The sequence below is a fragment of the Numenius arquata genome, chromosome 2 (genome assembly GCF_964106895.1).
Source record: "Numenius arquata chromosome 2, bNumArq3.hap1.1, whole genome shotgun sequence".
NCBI classification, from domain to species: domain Eukaryota; kingdom Metazoa; phylum Chordata; class Aves; order Charadriiformes; family Scolopacidae; genus Numenius; species Numenius arquata.
The window spans coordinates 24,311,669-24,336,432 of record NC_133577.1 but is presented as its reverse complement, the minus strand read 5'-3'; the positions used below and the strand labels follow the sequence as shown (position 1 = coordinate 24,336,432).

At 37.1% G+C, this 24,764-nt stretch overlaps 1 protein-coding gene across 1 annotated transcript in view; it reads left to right on the top strand.

The window, feature by feature from the left end:
• The window catches only part of LYST (lysosomal trafficking regulator), a 68,545-nt gene that overhangs the window by 21,296 nt on the left and 22,485 nt on the right, over window positions 1–24,764 (top strand). Inside the window, exons 13-30 of the mRNA XM_074161898.1 lie at window positions 332–492; window positions 1,888–2,078; window positions 5,205–5,450; window positions 7,058–7,231; window positions 7,729–7,878; window positions 8,458–8,595; window positions 10,358–10,556; window positions 11,827–11,958; window positions 13,495–14,128; window positions 14,599–14,776; window positions 15,698–15,867; window positions 17,348–17,578; window positions 18,506–18,672; window positions 19,149–19,301; window positions 20,710–20,901; window positions 21,549–21,727; window positions 22,871–23,077; window positions 24,401–24,577. Of these exons, the coding sequence (XP_074017999.1) occupies window positions 332–492; window positions 1,888–2,078; window positions 5,205–5,450; window positions 7,058–7,231; window positions 7,729–7,878; window positions 8,458–8,595; window positions 10,358–10,556; window positions 11,827–11,958; window positions 13,495–14,128; window positions 14,599–14,776; window positions 15,698–15,867; window positions 17,348–17,578; window positions 18,506–18,672; window positions 19,149–19,301; window positions 20,710–20,901; window positions 21,549–21,727; window positions 22,871–23,077; window positions 24,401–24,577 (3,679 nt within the window). The remainder of the gene's footprint in view (window positions 1–331; window positions 493–1,887; window positions 2,079–5,204; window positions 5,451–7,057; window positions 7,232–7,728; window positions 7,879–8,457; window positions 8,596–10,357; window positions 10,557–11,826; window positions 11,959–13,494; window positions 14,129–14,598; window positions 14,777–15,697; window positions 15,868–17,347; window positions 17,579–18,505; window positions 18,673–19,148; window positions 19,302–20,709; window positions 20,902–21,548; window positions 21,728–22,870; window positions 23,078–24,400; window positions 24,578–24,764) is intronic.

The following is a 24,764-nucleotide window of genomic DNA, read 5'->3' as shown; positions in this document are numbered from 1 at the left end:
TAAATCTTGATATTTTAGAAGTGTGTGTAGCATTATGTGCAGTTTCTTCTTTGAGATCAGAATGAAGGAGGAAGGAATTTCAGATCGATCTAGGAAATCTTGACTGTATGGCAACCCTAGCTGGGACTCCGCTTCTCTTTCTGTGCAGTATTTGAATACATACATCATCATGTAATTTAGAAGCTGAAGATGGCTTTAGTAATTTAATATTAATAACAGCATGGCTTCTCATCTACTAAATATTAAAATCTGTTTTAAGCCTAAACTGTATACCTTAGCCATATTGATCACTTCTTAATATTTAAACTTGTTCTTTTGTATGTGTTTTTAGGAAATGTGAGATTAATTTAGATTATGCACTACCAAGAAAATCAAGCTTATCATCTGACAGTAATAAAACATTTTGTATGATTGGCCACTGTACATCATCTCAAGAAGAATTGCTTCGATTGTCGGGTAGATGGGATCTTGGAAATCTGCTTCTTTTTAATGGTACTTTTTATGCTTTTTTGTTTGAATAAGCCTTTCCTGCTCCCCCTCCAAGATTTTTTTGTTTAACATGCCAAGCTTTTAGAGTAAAAGCAACAATCAATTCTTTACCAGCATAATATATCAGAGAGAAGTAGGCAAATGTTTGTGTTGGGTACTGCCTAATCTGTCCTTCTGCCACTATTATCTTGCTTTCTTTTTAGTGCCATAATTGGTAATTCCAGTTACTTTAGTGTTTCTTTAAATTTCTTTAAATAATACCTTGGGGTAGGGGATGGAGAGATGGTGGTACTTGCTCTGTTTTCTTAAAGCACACAGGCTCTCCCAGTTGGAAAATTGATTTCACTTACCTGCTTCTAAGCTACTAGTTTCAAATTATTTAAAACATAAAAGTAAACAAAATCTGAACCACTGAATACTCTGAGTTAAACATGCTTATTCCTGAAACTGCTGATGTTATTTTGGGGTTTTCTTAGATGTATAATTCTCCTTCCTCTTTGGAAAGTCTTGTCCAGGACTTCTGGGTATTTGCTTAGTGATGAAGGCTGGTACCCCGCTGGTTGCCATCTGGCATTTCTTCATGTGCAGTGGCCCGGCCAGCACTACTACACAAGTGAAATCAGTTTGCCAGGGTGTGTGGTCTGTGCAAATGTCATGCATGTGGATATAGTGTATTTGTCCAGGCCACAGGTGAGATGTTTGTGATAAATGTTAGCTCCACCTGGTGAATCTACATGGTCTGATTGCTGTGTGCCTACAGCCAGCAAAATTGATGTATCCAGAGAGCACTGGATTTACTGCTATACAGTTGTCATGCACCCATACGTCACAGACTTGGGTCCTTCTTGGATGCTTCTTCAGAATTTGTGTTCTCACAAACAGACCTGAGATGTGCTGTCCAGAAAGGGGAGGGAGGTTCACTTGGCCTTCTACTTCCTACATATTTTAGTTTTTTCCTCCCTGTTAATTGTAGTGAGCTTTTATTGTTGCTACATCCTTCTCGGTCATTCTACCTGACTCTCCATGATGTTGTAGCGTGTTGTTGCTGTCTGTTATCTTGCTATGCTTTCAAAACTTCAAGGAGGCTGGGATAGATGACTTTTCAATTTTAAGAAGTGTAATTGATCATTCAGAGCTGCTGGTCTTCAGTTCATGCAGATCGTTTTCCTGGCTTGGTTTCAGTTGCCTTTGCCACTGGATTGATCTGGCCTGTGATGTGTCAGAAGTTGCTGGTCTACAGTAGCTAATAGCAAGCATTGGACTGTACTGATTGTTCTTCTTCAGCAGGGTCTACAAAAGACAGCCAGAGATCTTCCTTGTAAAGTCTCTGATGCAGCCAATATATTAATTTTTTTTATTGAATATTAATGAGTTAACAGCTTCTTTTCTGGATTTCAGGTGCAAAGATTGGACCAGAGGAAGCATTTTACTTGTACACATGTGGGCCAGACTTCACATCTGTAATGCCTTGTAAATATGGCAAAACATTGACTGATTGCTCTAAGTATATAACTAGAGAGATTCTACAGTGTGAACAAATTAAGGAGCTCTTCATGGCAAAAAAGGAAGTGGATGTTGGGCCTTTAATTGTAAGTTTCTACTTAAAAGCTGTTCTTAATCTCTTAAACTGATTAAGAAACTGGGAACACATTTCCTACTGTCTCCCAAAGTGCTTCACTTTCTCAAAGCAAGCAGGAGTAAATCCAGTTCTCATTAAAATCACTGCAGGGTTCTTCCCACTTATTTCAATGGGAGTTGAACTCCACACAGGGTGGCCATTTCATCTTCAAGTTGAATTCTGACAACTTCTAGATGTTCTAGCTTCTATAATACTGCATATTTAATCTATCAGATAAGTAGGCACCTCTAGATGCCCTCGGATGAATACATAGCTCTTCTCTCCCTTAGTGTAAAGGTAGCCAAGGACAACTTAATTAAACTTCTAACATTAAAACTGAGAGGAGAGGAGAAAGAAGGCTTTATCTGGCTTTAACAGGAAGCAAAAGACTTTGGGACCACTTGGCCAAACTGGACATTAAGTCCATGGGCCCTGATGGGATGCACCCAGGAGTGCTGAGAGAGCTGGCAGATGTTATCGCTGTGCCACTCTATCATCTTTGAAAGGTCATGGAGAACAGGAGAGGTGCCTGAAGACTGGAGGAAGGCCAACATCACTCCAGTCTTCAAAAAGGGCAAGAAGGAGGACCCTGGGAACTACAGAGCAGTTAGTCTCACCTCCATCCCTGGGAAGGTAATAGAGAGACTCATTCTAGATGTCATCTCCAAACAAGTTGAAGAGCAGGGGGTTATTGGAAGTGGGCAACATGGGTTTACCAAGGGTAAATCATGTTTGACCAATCTGATAGCTTTCTACGATGCTATAACTGGTTGGTTGGATGAGGGGAGGGCAGCAGATGTCATCTACCTTGACTTCAGCAAGGCTTTTGACACAGTCTCCCATAGCATCCTCATTGGGAAACTAAGGAAGTGTGGGCTGGATGAGGGGACAGTGAGGTGGATTGAGAACTGGCTGTGTGACAGGACCCAAAGGGTAATGATTAATGGAGCAGGTTCAAGCTGGAGGCCTGTAACCAGTGGTGTCCCCCAGGGGTCAATACTTGGTCCAGTCCTGTTCAACATATTCATCAGCGACCTGGACGAGCAGATCGAGTGTATCCTCAGCAAGTTTGCTGATGATACCAAACTGGGAGGGGTGGCTGACACCCCGGAGAGCCGTGCTGCCATCCAGCGAGACCTGGACAGTCTGGAGAGCTGGGCAAGGAAGAACCTCATGAGGTTCAACAGGGAAAAGTGTAGGGTCCTGCACCTGGGGAAGAAGAATGTTAGGCACCAATACAGGTTAGGTGTGGACCTGCTGGAGTCAAGTTCTGAAGAGAAAGATCTGGGGGTTCTGGTAGACAGCAAAATGACAACGAGCAAGCAGTGTGCTCTTGTGGCCAGGAAGGCCAATGGAATCCTGGGCTGCATAGGGAAGAGTGTGGCCAGTAGGTCGAGGGAAGTCATTCTCCCCTTCTACTCTACACTGGTGAGGCCACAACTGGAATACTGCATCCAGTTCTGGGCTCCCCAATTCAAGAGGGATAGGGAACTACTGGAGAGAGTCCAGCGAAGGGCAACGAAGATGATTAGGGGATTGGAGCATCTCCCTTATGAAGAAAGGCTGAGAGAGCCGGGACTCTTTAGCCTGGAGAAGAGAAGGCTGAGGGGAGACCTTATTAATGCCTATAAGTATCTCAAGGGTGGGTTGAAGGAGGAGGGAGCCAGACTCTTTTCAGTGATTGCCAGTGACAGGACGAGGGGCAACGGGCACAAGTTGGAACATAGGAGGTTCCACTCAAATATGAGGAGAAGCTTCTTTACGGTGAGGGTGACAGAGCCCTGGAACAGGCTGCCCAGGGAGGTTGTGGAGTCCCCTTCTCTGGAGATTTTCAAGACCTGCCTGGATGCAGTCCTGAGTAACATGCTCTGACATGCTCTAGGCAATCCTGCTTCAGCAGGGGAGTTGGACTAGATGATCTCTATGGTCTCTTCTAACTCTAAAAAATTCAGTGAAATTCATCCCAATTCTTTTGAGGGTTTTGAGGCAGTAAGTTTGCACCAAGTTTGGCTGAAAAGTCATTTTCCAGCTGGCAGATCTAAGCTTTTCCTAATTTTTCCTGCCTAAAACAGCCACGCCAGATGCAGGTGTAAGTATAGGTACATTAGAAAAAGAATAAAATAAAACTTTCCTATCAGTGGAGCCTACTATATTTGGGGAATTGTCTTCATGCTCTGGTAATTCCTGCTGTATGAATTGTTTCCACTAGAGGGATTTTTCTGATCTTGTTCTACAGTAGCTCTGTAGCTGTAGGCAAAGGGTCATTCTGTCTGGATGTGATCCTTGTAAACAACGGTACTAAATTTTGAATACGTTAAGAAGGAATTAATGGAATAAATAAAAAGCTTAGACAATCAGTCATGCAACTTTTAAGCTTATTTTACCTTACAAAACACCAAGAAACCAGAGAGAAGAACTATGAGCTCAAGTGATACATTAGCTTCTGCGCTTTTGCATAGAATGCAAGTGCCTTAAATGTAATTATTTCTCTATTTGAAATAACCTCCCAAATATGACCATTTTACATTTTCTGTGAGCATGAGATGGTTACTTTCTGTAAGAGCTTTGGTTTTGGTCTAAGTCTTCATCAGTAATGAAACTTCTTCCATTGAGATCCTTTTATGGCAAAGCTGATTAAAGGATAGACTTAAACAAAAAAATGGAGAAATTTGGAAAAAAAAAAAAGCAGATAACTTTCTATTTTGGATGCACTACTTCAGAAAGGGAAGCAATTTGCCCAACACCTCTGTATGCTCAATTTCTTTTAAATTTGTCAGTAACTGTGTTTATGCAAAATAGTTGCAATTCTTCAGGTGATGAGGAGTATCCTTGGTGGATTTTTAGTGCTTTCTTAACTTTCTGTGCCTTAGCTATTGTGTACACTTGTGGAAATTCAGGAATCCTGTCGCTTTTTAGTGCGCATGCATCTACGCGAAACTTAAGAGTGTGCTAATGGTAGAGTAGAAATGGACTGCCAAAGTTGCTGCTACTTGCTGTTAGGTGGCTTTTGTGTGTGGCTTTGTGTTTTGGGGTGTTTGTAGGTGGTTGTTATGGTTTTTTTTAACTTGGAAAAGAACTTAAACTTCTCTTGTTTCAGGAGAGTCTTGCCGTTGTTTATACTACGTGCTGCCCTGGCCAGTACACCATATATGAACCTGTTATTAGACTGAAAGGTCAGGTGAAAACTGTACCTTCTCAGAGACCTTTCAGTTTGAAAGAAGTTCAGAGCAATGCATTGGATTCTCATCACCTGAAAGCACTTCAGCCTGTTGAATATAAAACTCTTCAGGGTATACTACATGAAATTGGAGGAACTGGTGCATTTGTTTTCCTCTTTGCTAGGGTAAGGGGGCTGGAGAAGGGGGGTGCATGTATGTATTCTCCCATATAAAATTTTCTTTGGATCTTGAGCAGGAAATCACATGTTCTAGCTGCCTTGCCTTAGTCTGCATGTGATTTCTTTTTTCTTAAAGAAAACTTGTTGAAAATACCTGTGGCATAACACAGGCTATGTCATGCAGGTTATCTTAGATTGGAAACTTAATTATAATTCTACTATGTAATGTTTTTTATAATATTGCTCGTATGTAAAATATGGTGTTACATTCTGATGTAGAGAAGGGGCTTCTGATTGTCAAAAGAGGTTATTTTTAGGAGTTTTGTAGAACTGATCAGAAACTTGGTCTCTGATTTTTAAAGGCACTTAAATTCATTGCATGTCTTTAACACTTTAAACATGGGATACTCACAGTGCAAGTATGAATACATATAAGACTAGAAAGTGTGCAGAGCTTTAATTTTATCTAAGAAATAGTGAGAGTTTTTTCAGATAATTGTTCAGCCACTTTCAAAGGCTTATCTTAAGCAAAATTGTAATTTCAAAAACATTAAGGCTATGAGCCTTACTACTTAACTGTGACCTTCACATGGAGGCTAATATTTGTGCTAGGAGTTTCTGAAGTACTACAGTTAATTAAAAATTCTAATGTAGGTTTAAGACTTGTTTGTTTTATATGCCTTTGGTAATGGTAGTGTTCTGAAAGATGTGTAGAGAGTAACCAATGCACATTAGACTAGAGACAGTCAGGTGTTCAGACTTCTGGATATGAAGACACTGCTGTAATCTTAACATTGATAGTGAAATCTAAGGAGAAAATCCTTATTCATGTTACTGTATTATGTAAATTTATGTGAAGCATGTGCTACAGATCCTGGTGTAGACTCTATCTGCATCAGTAAAGCAAGCAAACAATAGATCAGCTGTCAGACAGTATAGGTATACATGTGTATAAGTACAGCAGAATTAACAGGTACACAGCAAAGGAACCTATAGGAAAACTCAAATTTTATTCATGTGAGATTTCCTTCTTGTACATTTTTGGTAGACATGCTATTTGCTCTTGGGATTCAAGAATCGCAGGAAGCAGAGTGAAGAATTGTCCATGGTCTTCATCTAGCAAATTGCTTGTCTCTTTATGGAGAAAATAAAATTCAAATGTTTGATGCTTTGAGGTAGAGATAGTCTAGAGCTTCAGAAACTTTAACTTAAATCTTTCCTTAAATGTTTATGAAACATATTTTTCCAGGGCAAACAACAGAATTTATTCTTATTAGTGGCTTATGAATTTCATGGCCTTGTGACTTTGTAGCATAGCAAGAATAAATAGGTGCCTTCTACTTAAATTTTATTTTAAATGGATTTTTTTCTTTAGAATGGATTCTAGTAATAGGACTTTTATTTTCTTAGCAGATCATCATTTACCACAGTAGGAATTACTTCAGATATAGTGAATGTATACACATAGGCAAAAATGAAGGTTAGGTACCTAACCTCAAAATTTTTAAAACAAACTTAATCCAGAAGTTATGATTTAAGACTGCGACAAGGCATTTTTAAGACTTTCTTCTAAATGTTTCTCACTTAAACTATTTTATTAAATTTGCCTTCAGGTTGTAGAGATTAGCAGCTGTGAAGACACCCAAGCTTTAGCATTACGACTTATACTATCTTTAACAAAATACAATCAACAAAGGATACAGGAGATGGATAATTGTAATGGTTATTCTATGATTCATCGAGTGTTGATCAAGCCAAAATGCATTGTTGGATTTTGCATGCTGAAGGTAATGCTCTTTAAACCTGATACTTTGTTCAATGTTAGCACAAATTGAGAAACTTTGTGATTTTAATTCTGCATTTGAAGCTGTCTTCACAAAAGTGGAACGCTGATTTGGAGCAAGTTTTGTCTGGGAGTGGTTTGCCTTGAAAGAGAACAAAGTGGTGAAAGACCCTGATTTCAGAGGAGAAGACGGGGGTCGGGAAAAGCAACTTTGCTTCTCTGAAAGCAAAGATCTTTAAACCTAACTTCATAAACAATTAATAAAAATACTTGAGTGCATTTAAATCTTAAAAAAAAATTATATTGGTCTTATAAGAATGAAGCCTCTTAAATGCATCCAGTGGGGTTACTAAACTCAGTAACTATTTTCAAAGTTGACCAGGTAGACATATGCCTTCCCTGAAAGTTTGATCTCTCTTTAAAGACCTTTTTGATAAATTGGATAGGACAACTGTACTGCTTGTGCTTATGACATTCAAAAGAATTTTCCCCCTCTTTAAGACTCTCCTTGAAGGATGCTGCAGTGATGAGGTTCTGTATATAAATGAAAATGGGCAATTCGTGCTTGACACAGATTCTACTGCGGTTATCCAAGATGTTCAACTGTTAGAAAAACTGCTGCTTGACTGGAAGATATGGTCTAAAGCCAAGGTAACTACTTTCATTTTGGAAAGATTTTAAGTATAAAAGTCAATATTAAAAAAAAGTGATGAAGTGTTATGAGGTCTGAAATTAATTTCTCTAGTTAGATGTCAGTAAGTACTAAAAATTTCTAAAATTAATGGTTCTTGTTTTCCTCTAAATAGCTGGTAGTAGCATCAAGCTCCCATTATTAACAATGCAGGTAGCGTTAGTGTATTAAATTCTGTAAATGTAATTTATGTAAATGGATTAATTTTATAGGGTAACTTAAGACTGAGGAAGACCTGCTTCCCTCTGGAGTTAAACTGTTGAAAATAACCATCCAATGTTAATAGAGTATACAAAACCAATTTTAAACAATTTTTTTTTTTGGAGCTTATTCATTAAAATATGGTTAATTTTGTATGAGCATAGCTTTTCTGATAGTTTCTACATCTGACCTGACCACTTGCAGTCATTTAGTCTTTCTCGGGTGCAAAACTAACTTTACTTGGTTATGTTCCTAAACTGTTTGGGTTTTTTAGTCTCAGTGTGTAGACTCAGAAATATATTTTTGAAGCCATGTTCCTGTTTTGTTTTGTTTTTCAGCAAGGTGTTTGGGAAACTCTATTAGCAGCTCTAGAAATCCTTATCAGAGGAAACCATCACCACCAGATGTTTAACATTAAACAGCTATTGAAAGCTCAAGTGGTACATCACTTCCTGTTAACTTGTCAGGTTCTGCAGGTACTTTCGCCTTGAAATCCTACTTTGTGCTTGGCAAATACTCAGTTTTACTTGGGGGGGGTGGAGGACATGGGGAAGGAGTCTAAATGCTATAGAAAAAAAATACTTCAATAGACTCTGTCCTCTGGGCTTCTAGACCCCTTCCATCTTCTTCAATAGGCATTGTTGCTGTAAACTAGTATAGTTCCCCACTGGGTACTCTACTGCTCAACAGAAGGGGCAAGAGATCTTAACCATCTGGTACTATCTGAAAACCTCAGCACTAGGCTACTTGCAGAATCCATACATGAGTAGGAGCTGAAATGATTTGTGCCCCTTTTATAAAGAGGGTCTGGGATGTCTCTTACTAGTTCAGGTCTTCACTACTGAAAAACATAGCTACTGTGCAGGTAGCAGAAACTATGCTGTATCTCACCAGAGCAAATACAGGAACTGGCCTGTAGCGCTCAGTCTGAGCAGTCCTCTCAACATTTTGATCCAGTAGTAGCTTCCTCCATGGCATGGAGATAGCTGTTCTGAAAAGGACTTTGGAGAAGTGCTTTTAGCCCTTTGATAGATGTTTCTTAGGAACATGATTTTGAAATGGTTTCCTGCTTATAGTACATATGTTTGTGAAAATATATATTGTAATCCCCTATTTTCTCTCTTATATTCTCCTTTATTCAAAGTTTCTCACTCTAACACATGAAATGCATTTATTGCTTTTTCCTCTTTCATTGATTTTTTTAAAATGTCTCAATCATTTTCAGTGCTGTAAATTTTGAATTCTTCATTTTTATGTGATATTCCCTACTTTGGAACCTGTTAGTGGTATAGTTAACTTTTAAAATTATATATTAATGCAAATGCCTAGATACAGAATGTTGTGTAGTATTTTCCCTGTCTTTTATACATGAGTACAAACACTAATATTCATTCCTACTGGGAAAAAGTTAATTTCTTAGTTTAAAAAAACTACTCAACAATGATTTGGCAATTTTTTGAGGAAAGATGGAATGGAAGATAAAACTGTATAAACCAGTCTCTTAGAAAACCTCACTTAACTTCATTTAGTCTTTTCATACAGCAGTCTCAGTTAAGGTGCTTGGGTACCAAAAAAAAAAGGTGAAATTTAGAGAAGTTAGAAACAAGTTAGTCACCATGCTTACATTAGTGAGGTTTCCCACAAGTTTCTTGAAGTCCTGTTCTAAAATCATTGTTCAGGTAGTAGATTATTATTTTTTTGTCAAATAGCCACTGTCAAACTATATAGAATGCTCGATCAAGCAGAAATTATAAATATAATTATCAATGAAATATGAAATGTGTATGTTTATAGAAATGACTATTGAAGTGGAAATACAGAAGACCCAGTGTGGCACTGTTCAGAAAGTTCTTAATACATTTGAAATGTTAGTATCAGCAACTATTTTAATTTCTCTACAAATATGTAATACAGTAACAGTAAACTACGCTTTCAATGGTGATTCATGTCCTAAGGCTCCAGCATTTCAAGTCAGAGTAGTATAGTATGCAGATGATGTTCATTTTCTGAAAATAAACCTGCATAACATCCACAATATTTTGTTTGTGCCTAGATTGAGTCTGCTGGACTTGAGTAACATTGAGTAGGTACAGTAGCTCCTCAAAGTAAAGAATACAGGCTTTATTACTTGAGATTTTTTGTCTGTTCTACCACAGCATGACAATAATAAAAAAAAAGACAATTTCTATTGAATTAAAAATACAAATACCTTACAGTTGTACTGCTCTTCCCTTCTAGGAGCATAAAGAAGGGCACCTTGCATCCCTGCCTCGGGAGGTTTGCCGATCATTTGTGAAAATAATTGAAGAAGTACTTGGATCTCCCCCGGACCTGGAATTGCTGACACTGGTCTTTAATTTCCTCTTAGCAGTTCACCCTCCCACTAATACATATGTTTGTCACAATCCTACCAACTTCTACTTTTCCCTGCACATAGGTAGATATATCACATTTAACTAGAAATAAACTGTAAGATAAAAATCTAGTCATAAATTAATATCTAAAAAAACCTCTTTTGCTCTTATTACTTTTCTATGAATATTTTCTTTGATTGTTATATTGTAATAACTACATATAAAAAATTTAAATTTTGTGACTTAGTAAAGTAGAAGTAGTTTACAGTATTGAGAGACTTTATACTAGACTGTTTGCTAGGCTTACTTGGAGAGCTTTCTTCTGTCTGTAGCCATAGATAATCTCTTTGGTGGTTATATCTTTAAACTTCCACGCTGCTAAATAGAATGCATAATACTAGCTGCCTGTATGGACACATTTGCCTGTGGACAAACCTCAGAAAAATGTCTAACTTAAATGTAAATGAAGCTTCTTCAGAAATGTGTATATGGGCCTGTCTCCATTTCTACTTTATTGCTTCCTGTTACTGAATTCCTAGAAAAATAAAAGGCCTGAGGAGCACTTTTAGCAAATGATGAGTTGCGCTGCAAGATGGCATTGGCAGGCACCATCAGTGCATTGCATACAAGTTACTGAAAGTACTACATGCTTTGAGGGGTCTAGGACATGCAGATCTAGGACAAGAGCTGTCTTTAATATATCTGTACTAGGTGATAACTTTGGCTAAATAAGTGATACAAGCCTTAAATATTCTTTCTTGTTTTTTTGAAAAAATAGAAACTAGTAGATGTATAGTTCATGCTTTAATATTAGCATCGTACAACTTAGGCATAAATTAGGTAAATATGGAAAGAGTCATCCAAGTTTGAAATGTTTTCTTTTGCAGGTGTTTGTGTACCTCGGGTTTTAGTAATCAGTTTCAAAAGCAGTACAGTTGTGTTTATCTGCATCTCTCCTCTAATACTAACAGATGTAAAATTCTGAGTAAAAGTAGAATGTACTTTTTGATACTTTGAAGCCTTGTTAGACAAACCAGTTTGAGAACAGTCACCAGGTTTTGACATGGCAAAAAGTCAAAGTTATTACTGCTTGTATGCCTTGTATGCACGGACCATTTTTAAATATAGTTAGTTGAGAACATGATGTTTTCAGTGTTCTGAAGAAATTTTACAGATATATCACTAAAAAAAAATTGTTCTCAAATGCTTTTCTCAGATGCTTGTGAATTGAGCACTGCTCGTTAGCCTCCAGTGATCAGCTTGGAATGTAACCTGGCTACTATGAGTCTAAATATATCAAGAATGCAAACTTTAAAAGCTTTTTTGTAACTTTCCCCCTTATCTTCTTTCTAGATGGCAAAATTTTTCAGGAGAAAGTTGAATCACTTATGTACCTGAGAAATTCCAGCAGTGGTGGGAAGTCAATAGACAGCACTGCATTTGTTATTACAACTCCAACTGGATTCACAGCTTTACCACTGGAAGGTAAAACAGTGATGGAAAAACAGGAGATTAAGACACAGTCCCTTGGCAGATGACTAGATTGCCTTAAAGCGTTAGTGTCTCAAAGATATTTCTCATAAAGCTCCCTCTGCCCCTTGGAGCTTGATGCCTGAATAGCAGAATAAGGAGGATTGAATGGAACACACTGCCTAAACTGCTCTTCATTGCCAAGTTGAGGCAAATTGCCACATTGATGGCTCAAGTAGCGAAGTGGACCAGATACCTGAACAATTTCATTTGTCAAACAGACCTGCTAGAGATGTATGACAATGCCTTAACCAGGCAATAGTTGAAATAGTGAGCCCTAAGCAGCTATCCTATCTGTCCAAAAAAGCTGATACTTTTCTTTATTTGTGTATAATTCTTAACATCCATATAAATATAGTGTTAAAGTATTGGCATTTAGTTATACTGCAGGTATATATGCTGTTCCTACACGATAGAAGACAGGAAAGTATATCTTATAAAGAACAACTTATATACCTTGGTTATATGTATTAAATATGAATAGTTTTCTGGAAACAGTCTCATTATATAGCATGCTGAACAAGTTGAGGTCTGTAAAGATAACTGCTTTAATCAGTTTTGAATTCCTGTGCTTTAGATGCTGAAATAGTGTGAAGTTATTAGCTCAAGCTGGTAACTTTTTTACTTGGTGTGCTGTCAATGTGATGGTTTTTGCATCATTATTGAATTATACTTGTAATCATACTTTTTACACAAATTTGCATAGGCAATCAACAAATATCGCCTGTAAAACAAAAGCTAAAACATACAAGTTATGCACTGGTGCATAGTTTTCAAAATACTTCTGAATGAAGATAGTGTCCTTTTCCTAGACCAACAGCCAGCTACTTCTACCAGTCTGGTCTGCAGACTGCTTTCCCTCTTAAAATATATTTTATGGAAGATATCTGTAACATGCTCTGGAAGTTTGACTGTTTCAGGTCAAAATGTGTGCTTAAAAGGAAGCCCTGTTAAATAAAATATGCAATGATTTGTTATAAATATGAAATACATGCAAAGCCTTAGTGCAAAACAGTTAGTGAATAATATTTCAGTGTACACTGAAACATGTTGGTAGATCAGACCTCTTACACAAGAGCTCCAAAGAGAGCAACCCGCTCTAACTGACGCTGCTTTGAGCAAGGAGGTTGGGCTAGAAAATCTCCAGAGGGTGCCTTCCACCCTCAATGGTTCCATGATTCTATATAAATTCCTGCTGGGGGTTAGTTGAGAGGTTCATAATGTAAATCCAGAAACTCCAGTATATATGCAAAAATTATTTTTCATTTTATGTATCCTTTAGATGTGTGACTTGCTAAATATATGGCTGTGTAATAGTTTACTATCTCTACTTGATCAGCCAAATCTGAACTATGCCAGGTGTTGAATCAGTTATGCCACATAAAATGAGCCTGGGTCATCACTGTGTTAAATATATGTGAAGTGTAACATTTGAGGGAAAAGCTTGTTTCTGGTGTAAGAGGAATGCTAAAGATATCCTTATTTCTCTAGAGAACACTTCCAAGGCTAGTGTGCTGCAGAAGATAAGCTCTCAGGCACCTAAAAGACTTTGCAAAAGCTTACCAGCATCTCCGAACTCCTCACCTCAAGTTCATCGAAAAAGGCTAACTGAAAGAATGGGAAGGAGCGTTGATGACCTGCAGATTATTGGCAAGCATGACTACATTGATCTCCAGGGTAAAACTGGTTTTGTAGGAAGTTCTGAAACCATAAAGAGAGTACAAGAAGAACTCTTCCTTAGCAGTTGTGAGTCTGCAAAAACAGTTTGTGACTCAGAGTTAACATCTGCCGAAACATTTGAAGATATTGCAAAAGAAGAGTTATCTGAAAACACATTTGAGAATAAAGAAGCAGATACAGACCTGAAATGTAATGAAGGTGGTGGTGCTGCAGCTGAGCCCTCGCTACGTCGTCCAGACAATTTGAAAGGGCTGCCTTCATTTCAGAGGAGTCAGAGTAATTTTGCAGGTTTGGGCTTAGCATTTTCTGTTCATGGAGGATCATCAGCCATTGCTCGCTGGCCAAGCTTTGCTGACAAGAATATACTTCCTGAAGACTGGGAGGGTCTTGCTTTTTCTTCAGCTAATGAGAATACCCAAAAACCATCTGGAAGCCCTGATGACAGGTAAGCAGAGAAGCGAAATAATAAATTAGCAGTAGCTCAGTATATGAGCTTTAATTTCACAGTCCTTGGTCTTGACTACTATTCTACAAAAATTGGAAGCCTGAAAATTAAGGGAATGTTTTCAGTGGCTGTCATAAACCAATTCATTAAGCTTTTAGTCTACAGAATTGCATCGATTCAGTTTTTGCATTATTTACATAGCTAACTTTAAAAATACGGAATTTTGCTCTCTACGGTAGGTTTGGAAATTTGTAATGCTAGCTCAAAAAAAAATAATCTCAAGAAGTAGTTTTGGTCAGATTATCCTTTTTGGTATCTGCCATCCAAAATAAGTGTTAATGAAGGAGTACTGGAGAAATGTTTGGCAGATTTCTTCCTCCTCCTGCCCCCCAAGAGTAGCTAACAACTACGCATTTTTAGTGCTTCCTGTTGTAGACAAACTGTGGTAAAACATATTCCTCTGTTTTCAGATGTACAGAAGACTGTCTTGTTCTTATCTGTTGTGGATTATATGACCTCTTGCGTGGAGTTCTCCTAATCCTACCAGATATCATGCTAGAAGATGTGATGGACAAACTTATCCAACCTGATTATCTTATAGTTCTTGTGAACCACCCATCTCCTCTCATACAACAAGGAGTCATTAAAGTAGGCCTATGTAAAATGCTTTCAGCTAAAACATTGTGAGCTAGAGTAGTTAACATGTTGGAAACATGAAGTTTTGTTAACATTTTTTTATTTTGCATTCTTCAGTTTTCTAGACTTACTTCTGATTTTTAAGATATGTTTCCACCCCCACCAATTCTAAAAAAAGAAAAACAACACAAACATAGAATCTTTCAATAGATAAAGCCTCTGGCTTATATTATAGACTATATTTAAGACCATATGCCGGCATTACTGATGTAAATGGAAGCAACAATGCAGAAAGTTGGTGACCTTCTCTTCAACTTTAAACACACAATGCACTTACATTTAATTACATTAAATTAAGGTGCAGGCAAAGTTTTGACTTCTAACACTGTTGACTTTCAGTTATTCTGGAGAGTCATCCACACATCTGTGGCCTGAACATGGATTTGAAGCTTCAAAATGTTTTCAGAGATCTTTGTAGTATTGACAGGGACCATGTTCCTGGATGGTAACATTGTGTAGATGAAAAACGTTGAGTCGATTCGTATTTTAATTTGAAGAATAAGAATATACGGTTAACAAAATGATCCAAAAAAATCATGCATGCACTTGTAGACACACTGATGTGCAGGATTTAACAAGTATTAAAAGTTTTAATGTATTCACATATGCATTCTGTAACTGTTGTGTTTGTGATGTCATCTCCCCCAAACTTGACTAAAAGCCTAAGAATCTTCAGATTAAAAGGATTAAGTCAGCTGTTGATTGTAACAAGGGCAGTGTAGATTGCAGTTGCAATAGTGCAGTTGATGTTTTTAATCTGGAATTTTGAAAATTTTTATTTCAAACTGTTCAAATCACAGACAAGAACATAACTTTCAAGGGAGTTATATTAAATGTTTAAATCTTACATCATTATTATGCATTTATTTTTAGTTGTTGGATGCATATTTCAACAGAGCAAGGAGGGAGCAGAAGGAGAAATTCTTAAAGAATCGTGGCTTCTCCTTGCTAGCCAACCAGCTGTACCTTCACCAGGGCACTCAGGAAGTTGTAGAGAGCTTTTTGGAAATGCTCTTTGGCCGCTCAGTTGGCTTGGATGAAGAGTAAGTAATGCTTTGCTTTTGCATCCTGTCTCTTAATGTTTGAACTACAAGCAGCACACTTCAGAGGCAAGGATGTGATAGCTAATTCCTATTCTCTTCAACAATTGTGTTAGCATGATGGTTGAAGAGAATCAACGATCATGAAGAGTTCAAAACACTGTTTTGAAGTGTTTTGCTTGTAGTTTTAGCATTTAAATGTATTAACCTTCTTATGACTGCTGTGTGGCTCTTTAGTATTGCTTTTATAAGCAACTTCATCTTATGGGTGCTGTCAGCTGGGATCTTCTAAACCCTCACCCCTTCTGAGGGCCTCAGAGGGCTTTGTGCTTCAAATGTCCTGTAATGAGTTCAACTCTTCCTATTCTTTCTGATCCTACATGAAACTCTAATTTATATCCTCAGAAGTTTTTAGTAGTCACTAGACTTCTGCTACTGGGTCTTGGTAGGTGATTAAGGGAAAAGCTTGATGCCACTGCTGCTTACTGGACTTGGCCCTGAATTTAAATACCTATTTCCTTTAGGGAAAATCCCACAGGTACAGTTTCCTTGAACCAAAGAGCCACCTCATATTAACAGGAAAGGAGATTACTTTTAAGCAGACAATTATCTAAGTAAATGATATTTTTTTAGAATTAGTCTGACCACTTAATGATTGTAACAGGGAGAACGTGCATCAAAGTATAGTCAGCAGTGCAAAAAACCTCTGTTGCTGCCTCTGCAGGATTTATAGCCATATTACTTCTGGCTGTTGGCCTGATCTTCATACACACCCCCATCCCACCCCCCTCAAAAAATATTCCTGTTTAACTACAATGCTTAAACCTGGCTCCTTAACTAGACCCAAAGCAGAGAACTTACTTCCTCGGGATTGATTATGGGGCTGGAAAGGTAGTTCTAATGACTCCGGTTTCTAGGATTGTGTATAATAGTCATGTAATGGGCTGATAACCTTAGAATAGCGATCCAATTTCCTCATGCACAAGTAATACAAGATCTGAAGCACTGGTCTGAACTCTACAGTCGCAATAAGCCAGAAGTTGACAAACTGAATTGAACTTCAGCAGTAATGGATCTAGGATATCAAACCTGCTGTCAGTCAGTATATTATTATATTGATGCCAAGCTGTATCTGGTTTCTTGATAGTGTCTGTGCCAGCTGTAATACTTATTACTGGAAAGATGATGCATCGGGTTATTTTTCTACAATGATTAAAAAACCCCTCTGTTTTCATGAAATCTATATGGTAGACAGTTGTAGTTAGCTGAGGCTTCAGATACACTTTTTAGGCACTTCTCTCTGAAGTGTTTTATTTTGCTCTTATTTAGTAGACAGGCATTGTTACTGCAATGAAATGGAGGAAACTGCCATATACATCCTTACCAAAATACTGGCAAAGATTGGTATTCTGGTTGCATATACTAGTTACATATACCAGGTTGCTAGTTTAAGGATGTCACTCACTTATATTTATTTTAATAGATTTGATCTGGAAGATGTGAAGAATGTCGGACTCTTTCAAAAGTGGTGTGTCATTCCTGTTCTGGGTCTTATAGAGAACTCTCTGTATGATAATGTTCTGCTGCATAACTGCTTCTGTCTCCTGCTGCAAATCATAAATTCCTGCTCAAAAGTTGCAGACCTACTGCTTGATAATGGTTTGCTCTACGTGTTGTGTAACACGCTGGCTGCTCTCAATGGACTGGAAACAAAGTGAGTATCATATCAGTTGCTATAAAGTAGTCCAGCTACAGCCTTAAGTCTAGCAAAAATTACTGTATTATATTTGTTCTACTTTCTAAAATGATCAGAGAGTTTGTATAAAAGTAACACTGGTTTTGAAGTTTTCAGCTTTAATTATACTTGTACGTGAAAGTTAATGTTTAGACACTCAGTTCTAACAATGGAATATGAAATGTTCTTTCCATACCTTAAACTTTCAAGTGAAATGATGTTTTAAAATCCAAGTTTGTCACAGTGTGTGCACTTGGAAGCTTTTCCTAATAAAATTCGCCTTAACAGTAAGATAAAGGCCCAGGAGATGGTAGTATCTATCTACTGTATCTATAGCCAATGTTAAAACTTCAGGAAAAGTCTCTTCTGTGTTGCCTGTGATTTAATATTTGAGATTTTGAGTAACTTAAAGTACAGAATGTTTATAATTAATGAAGTCATTTAAGAAGTTTATACAGTGAAGGAAGGAGAGGTGGGGTTTTGTTAATTTATTTCACTAGTTTGTATCCTGAAGAAACAGACAGATTTCCTTTTTACCCAGTATAGTTTGTTCTGCGTGACTACAAATTGAGATTATCCTGAATTTTTTTTGAGAAATGTAGGATTTCAGACATGATTAACTTAGAAATCTGGTAATAATACATCGTTGCTTTGCCAATAAAACTTTGTTACAATCATAATGTTAGTGTCTCAAAGATTTGCGGGCTCCCAATATGCCAAAGTTAACACAAAAGAGGTGTCTTTGGTTACAATTTTCTAGCCTTCAGCAGTAACATTTCTATATGAAATGCTATATAGTATTAGGTACAGTTGACAAAAATAGCAAGGGGAGTAGTTATGGGTCTTGTTATGGGTTACAATCTACTAGAATTGTTATGTTTCTGGTAACTACAACTTTGTTTGCAGCATTCCCTTGAATGACTACAAGTTACTTGCATGCGATATACAACAGCTGCTGGTAGCAGTTGCAATTCATGCCTGCAGCTCCTCAGGTTCTCAATATTTTCGTGTTATTGAAGACCTCATTGTGCTGCTGGGTCATCTTCAAAATAGTAAAAATGCAAGGATGCAAAGTAAGTTACCTGCTTATTTTTGGGTCATGGGACTGGATAAGTAAATCCCTTCCCCGTTACCTTGTTTAAATTAATATTCCTGCTGAGGGAGAAGGGGGAGTTTCTGGTGATGGATCTTTCTCTTCTAAGTGGTTCTCAAAGTAGTAGTTTTCCTCAGGAGCCTGCCTTGTGGTAAAGAATTGTGTACTGCTAATCTGAACCAATGGTGACTGGAAAAGTTCATTAAGGGTATTTAAATGGAAATGTTCTATACAGTTTCATTTAGCTTATTTCAGAGTAATCAATTTCAATAGCTTTTGCATGAGAACTCACTTGGGTACTGCCTGTATCTGTAGAATAGTGAGTGTGACTTTCTATGTGACTCTGTGGAATCGAGAGTTTTACACACTTTGTGTTCTTTTACCTTTTACAACCATCTGGTAAAAATTCTTGAAGATGTGTAAAGAGTCTCATATGTTCTTTGTATGCCTCTGTAGATATGGCAGTTGTTCTGCAGTTAAGAGTTCTTCAAGCAGCTATTGAATTAATAAAAACTACAGCAAACCAAGATGCTCAGGAGCAGACTGGTTCAGTCCCATCACCATCTGCACCGCATCGGGCAATGTTTCAAAAGCGTAAAGGCATTGCTGGTGAGTAGCAGAAGCGTAGTATTCTTGTATTTCCTCCTGTATGTACTTTCAAACTCTAATTTCAGTAACACAACAGAAGAGTCCTATTGCTTTGCTTTTTCTGTGGATTTGCTTTAAGTCAGTATGTATATTTTTAGAATAGCATAGCCTATACCTATTTTGAACTTGTGGGGTTTTATATTAGGAGGGAGAGGGGAACAAAAATGAAACTGGTCACCTTACTCTCACTGAAGTATCTAAAAACATCTTTAGTAAGCAACTTGTGAATTGAAATGAATCCCAAAAGGTGAAATCTGGCTTTAGAGTAATTCATAGTGGTTTTAATAGCCAACTTCACAGTAAGAAAATACCAAAATAAAGTTAGTGCTTGTAACTTTAACGCAGCTGTGATGTGCGGATTGCATTGTTGCACAACTTTTAATTAGTGATCATCCTGAAGTAGATGCCTAAATTTCCCTCTCAAATTTCTAGATAAGATCACAAGATTCCCAGATTCCACTGTGGTTGTGCTTGTAAAACATTCGTGCAGTTCTAGGTTTAGCAGTGATATTTTCTGTATTTGATTGTGAATCACTCTGTAAAGGTTTTGGAATCTTCTGGCTGGAAACTGATTTTGTATATCTCATAAATGAAGCTGCGTTTAAGAGACTCTGTAGAAGATACAACTTAAAAACCTGATATTTGAGTCTTCTTAAAAACAACCAACCAAAACAAACCACTATTGTTCCCTGTTTATTATGGTCAGCTTTCGAGGTCCCTCTCCATCAACCTAGTAAACATAGTGAAAATGTTTTTATATTAGAGAATCTGGTAAGGCACTCAAGATAAAAGAAATAAAATAAAATAGTTCTTTCTGAAAGAAGTGGATACAGTCAAGGCCCACCAGTTAATTTCAACAAAATTTTAAGGAATATTCTTATAAGTTTGAAATAGTACTTCTATCAAAATTAGGTGTAGGCAATAGGTATGGTACAAAATGTTTGCTTATAGCTGTTAATATAGCTGGCTCCTCATTTGTGTTGATAAAGCTACTTTTTGATAGGCAATATTTTTTTCATTGTATCATTGATTTTTAATCCTTTATTGTAATTCTACAGTAAAAACAGGAATAACTAACTCTTTCAGAATCTGCTTTGCATAAAAATATGCAAGCTGTACAATAAGTCCGATCTTGAGACTAACTCATTTCATGATATCACTTCTTGAATGTTATATATTTATTTTCAAATAAAGCTTTTAAAAGAAAGGAAAAAAAACCACCCAAGTGACACCTATGTTCCCTTCAATATTAATGTTTCAAATGCTTTGTTTCCTTAAGTGATGTGAACTCTTTAGATGAAAGCAGTTGCTGAGTGATTAATTTTTTGTACATTTTAGTAGGATGCTATTAATGCTTTTCTACTTAAAGGCTCCAGAAAGTTTTCACTTGCTCAGTCTGATGCTCTGCTGATGAAAATGCGTTCACTAGCAAGTGAGGAATTCAACATGATGATGCAGCGGAGAATGAGCCAAGAAAATCCTATCCAAGCCACTGAGACTGAGTTTGTACAAAGGTTACAGAGGCTGACTGTTCTAGCTGTTAACAGACTCATTTATTTAGGTAGGGTTTCTTTTTGTTTGCTTCTGTTTTGACAGAGCCAATGTAGTGCTATATGAAAAATGGGTTCTTGCTTCTGGAGTATTGAAGTATTTGAGAGGAAAGTGGTACCATTGAAGCTAGTTTAATGGATTTAAACATAAAACATCATTCTCTGTTACTTGTCTCACGATATTATGTAACTGACAATCTGGATACAGTTTTTATCTGAATGAACTGAACAAGTTATTTTAGTTATGTCCATTTTAGTCCATTCATGTGTTAACTGCCTGAATTATTACCTGAAGATTTAACTCTGCCAAAGGGAGCATCTGCTCTCTTGAAACACATCAGTTTGCATGTTTCTATGAAATGGCTACATTTATTAGCAAGACTTGATGACTTCGGGGGCTAGTTCAAATTCCACAGGAGCAAGAGAAAGAGTTTAGCATGTGGGACAAGTAATTTAATGGCTCTGTGATCAATTGTAATTGCTGGGTAAAGTGTTTCATAAGGGAATTGAAATAAGGAATAGGTTTTGATATTTAAAATTAATAAAAGTATGGTAAGTATAGTGGTAAAAGCAATAGTTGATTTAATGCCAACTAAAGGATCATAGGATTTTCTTGCTTGAGTTGGTACTGATCAATATGCGCTTCTTAAATTTTAAGCATCTACTGAAGAGTGCCTTGATGTACTGGGGATAACAGAAACCACAAGTCAAAGCAGACTTTCAGCAGCCCAGCTGGAAGTTCCTGAAGAGGAAAGCCAGCAAGAACTGCCTAGCAGAACAAATCCTTTTCTTAAAGAAATGTTCAAAATGTTGGTGGAAGGAGTCAAAGTATCCATTGTAAGTAATTTACGTGTTGTCCACATTAAAGTATATTTCATAAGGTTCCTTTATGAGGAACTCTTTATTCATAAGTTCTTCTGTCCATAAATGCTTTCCTTGCTGCCTCTCTCAGTTAAGCTGTGGTATTAAAAACATGGTTCAGCTTCGCAGTTATTCTGCAGTTGTAAATTAATAAGTGCATCTGCTCTGGTTTTTACCTTAACATGTAGCAAAACTCTGCTTCTTGAACAACCACACAAAGGTTAAATAGATTTCTATAGAATCTACAGTTTTGCTTTTTCCCTTAAACCTTAACGTTTAAATTTACTGGAGCCTATAAAACAAGATCTGCTGTGCATCCACAGATGATGGAGAGTTTCTGAGTAATTTGTGTCTATAATATATTTAGAGTTGGTGATGTAATTGGAGGGAAGGAGAACTTTCTTTTTTCAGTTGTTGCCGAAGGGCTGAGAGTTTTCTTTTGTAGCATACAGGTGTTAGCTTGTCAACCTTTCCAAGGTGATCAGATTTCGCTTGGGTAATTTGAAATGGTGTTATTGGAAAACTTAACTTATTGCTTCTTGCCTCTTTATTTCTCTTAAGCCATCTTTATAAAAAGTAGCTCAACCTAATTTTCTTTGTTAGGTCTGTTATCTTTCCATCATGCCATACTTGTAGTACTTTTCAAAGACAACAGGTTTATTCTTGTGAGCACATGCACCTCAGTCCAATGCCTGGTTTCTAATCTTTTGAGGTAATCCATTCAGAAACTGGTGATTAACCCAGAAGGGCTATTCATTAAAATAAGTAAACAAAAAACCCTTTGATTTTTTTTTTAAACCCTTTACATCACAATTCTCACTTCTTGGATTGTTGTATAGTCCCTCTAACTGAATATCCAGTTTAGCTAGGAGTTGCATTCCGAATTTTGGCAAATTGAGAGAAAAATGCTTATTTTATTAGAATGAATAAGCTCTTTCATTTTTAGTAGAATGGCTTTTAACCCACAATAATAATCAGTAAACTAAAATTAAACACTGTTTTGGTAGAGAAATCTTTATTGCCTTACATTTTCATCATATTAACTGTGTTTTGTAATGTGAGAAACTTGACAAAAGGAAGCCCTAACACTGTAATATTAAAAAATTATCTCTTACTTAGGGCACGAGCAGAATGAACACACCAAAGCAACAGTGGAAGAGAATCCTCTTGTCATGTAAGGACACATTCCGCACACAACTTGGCAGGCTTCTTGTGCACAACTTGTCTCCAATGAGGCCACTGCAAGAGAGAAAGCAGGCTTTGGAGATGGTACATGAAGTAAACCATCAAGAGATTATGCGTGACTGTCTTAGCCCAACTTTGCAAGTAAGCTCAAGATTGTTTGAGAGAAGTTTGTAAAACCTGTATTCCATTTTTTTGTTTAAATTTTATCATTATTTAAAACAGTATGTGGCTAAAGCTGTTCACTGTTGTTTTAGCAATGTTTAGTATAATGACAAAGTCATGTCATACAAAACGCCTGTGTGTATCTCTTCAATTGCTATATTATCCTGAGGGTGGACAGTTTTGTAAGAGGCAAGATAGGATTATGTCTGGTATGTTGACTTTGTAGCACATCAAACATCACGTATCCTGTGTAGTGCAGAAACAAAAGGTGGCGCTAGTTTTAACATTTTACTGTGGGTGCTTGAAGTTAAGGTACCCTGAAAAATCAGATTAATGAGGGAATTACCCTTGCCTTGGAACTCTAACTACAGACTTCCTGAAACTTGCAGGAACTGATTGCCATTAGATTTTAAGAGACAGTCAGTCCTCAATCAAAGCAGTACTCCATCTTTTCTTGTTTAGCCTTTATTAACTCTTAAAGTGGAATTGTGTATTCTATGTTCTTAACTCAAATAGCTGAACAGTTTCTCCCTGCTTTTCTGGGTTTGTCAGGAAAGCTTTTTTGATGTACTCTGTTAGTGCAAGCTTGAGAGAAAGCGATTTCCTAGAGTCATGGTCTGGATTCAGGTAGGAATGTTGCTGTTGAGATCTTCAGGAGCTGCAAGAATGAAATAAATGATGTAAGATAAGCCACAGTTTGACTCACTGTATACTAAGGAGAGAAAGTATGTATTAGATGAACCTATGATACTTCTGCATTTCCATTCACGTATACATTATTCAATTAAGCTAATGCTTTCACTGGTAAGAGAGGAGCTGATATATTAGCAATGGTTTCTTTGGGGAAGTGTCGTCTTGAGTGCATTTATGGCCTGTGTCTGCTTAACTTCATTATCTGTCAGCTCTAATTTGGTTAATCAAACAAGGTGTAGCATTCTTGGCATGCAAAATTAGGAGGCTCTGGCATATATTTCCTGAATTATAAGCAAGGCTGCAGGATCTGAGTATTTGGAAAAGAAACTTAGCTTTCTTGTAAGCCATTTGAAAAGTCACAAGATGCTGGGGGAAGTTTTGTCATGTGGAGGGTTAAATTCAGCATGTTCTTTCTAGTTTTATAAGAGTTCGACTCCAAATGTTAAAGCAGCCATTTTCTTTAAATCACAGAAAAATTAGTAGAAGAAACCTGCTCAGGCTGATTAGAAACGGGAATAAAGTTGGAGGAAAAAAACTGCTCTGTTTATTGTGGAAATGAGAATGACCATACATCTTTTGTCCCCCTCTTACTTTCTTTTCATCTTTTAGCATGGACCTAAATTAGTGCTCTATTTATATGAATTAATGCACAATCACAGCGATGAAATGACCAAAGAACAACAAAGAACAGCAGGAGACTTTGTGAATACTTTAAAATGTTGTGGCTATAAATGCATTCCCCTGAGCCCACGACCAAAACCAGATCTAATAAAAGCTTTGAAAGAGGTTTGTGAATAAAAACTTTACTTCAAAAACTGGTTATATTTGACCATATATATATATAATTATCTGTTATATGGAGTCAGAATTTTACTGCAGAAAGCTATTTTGTTTGCTTGGTGTATGGCTTATGCTTTTGGGGTTTCTCTTTGTGTTCTAAATCTTTCTGTTACATATACTCAATGTTTCACAG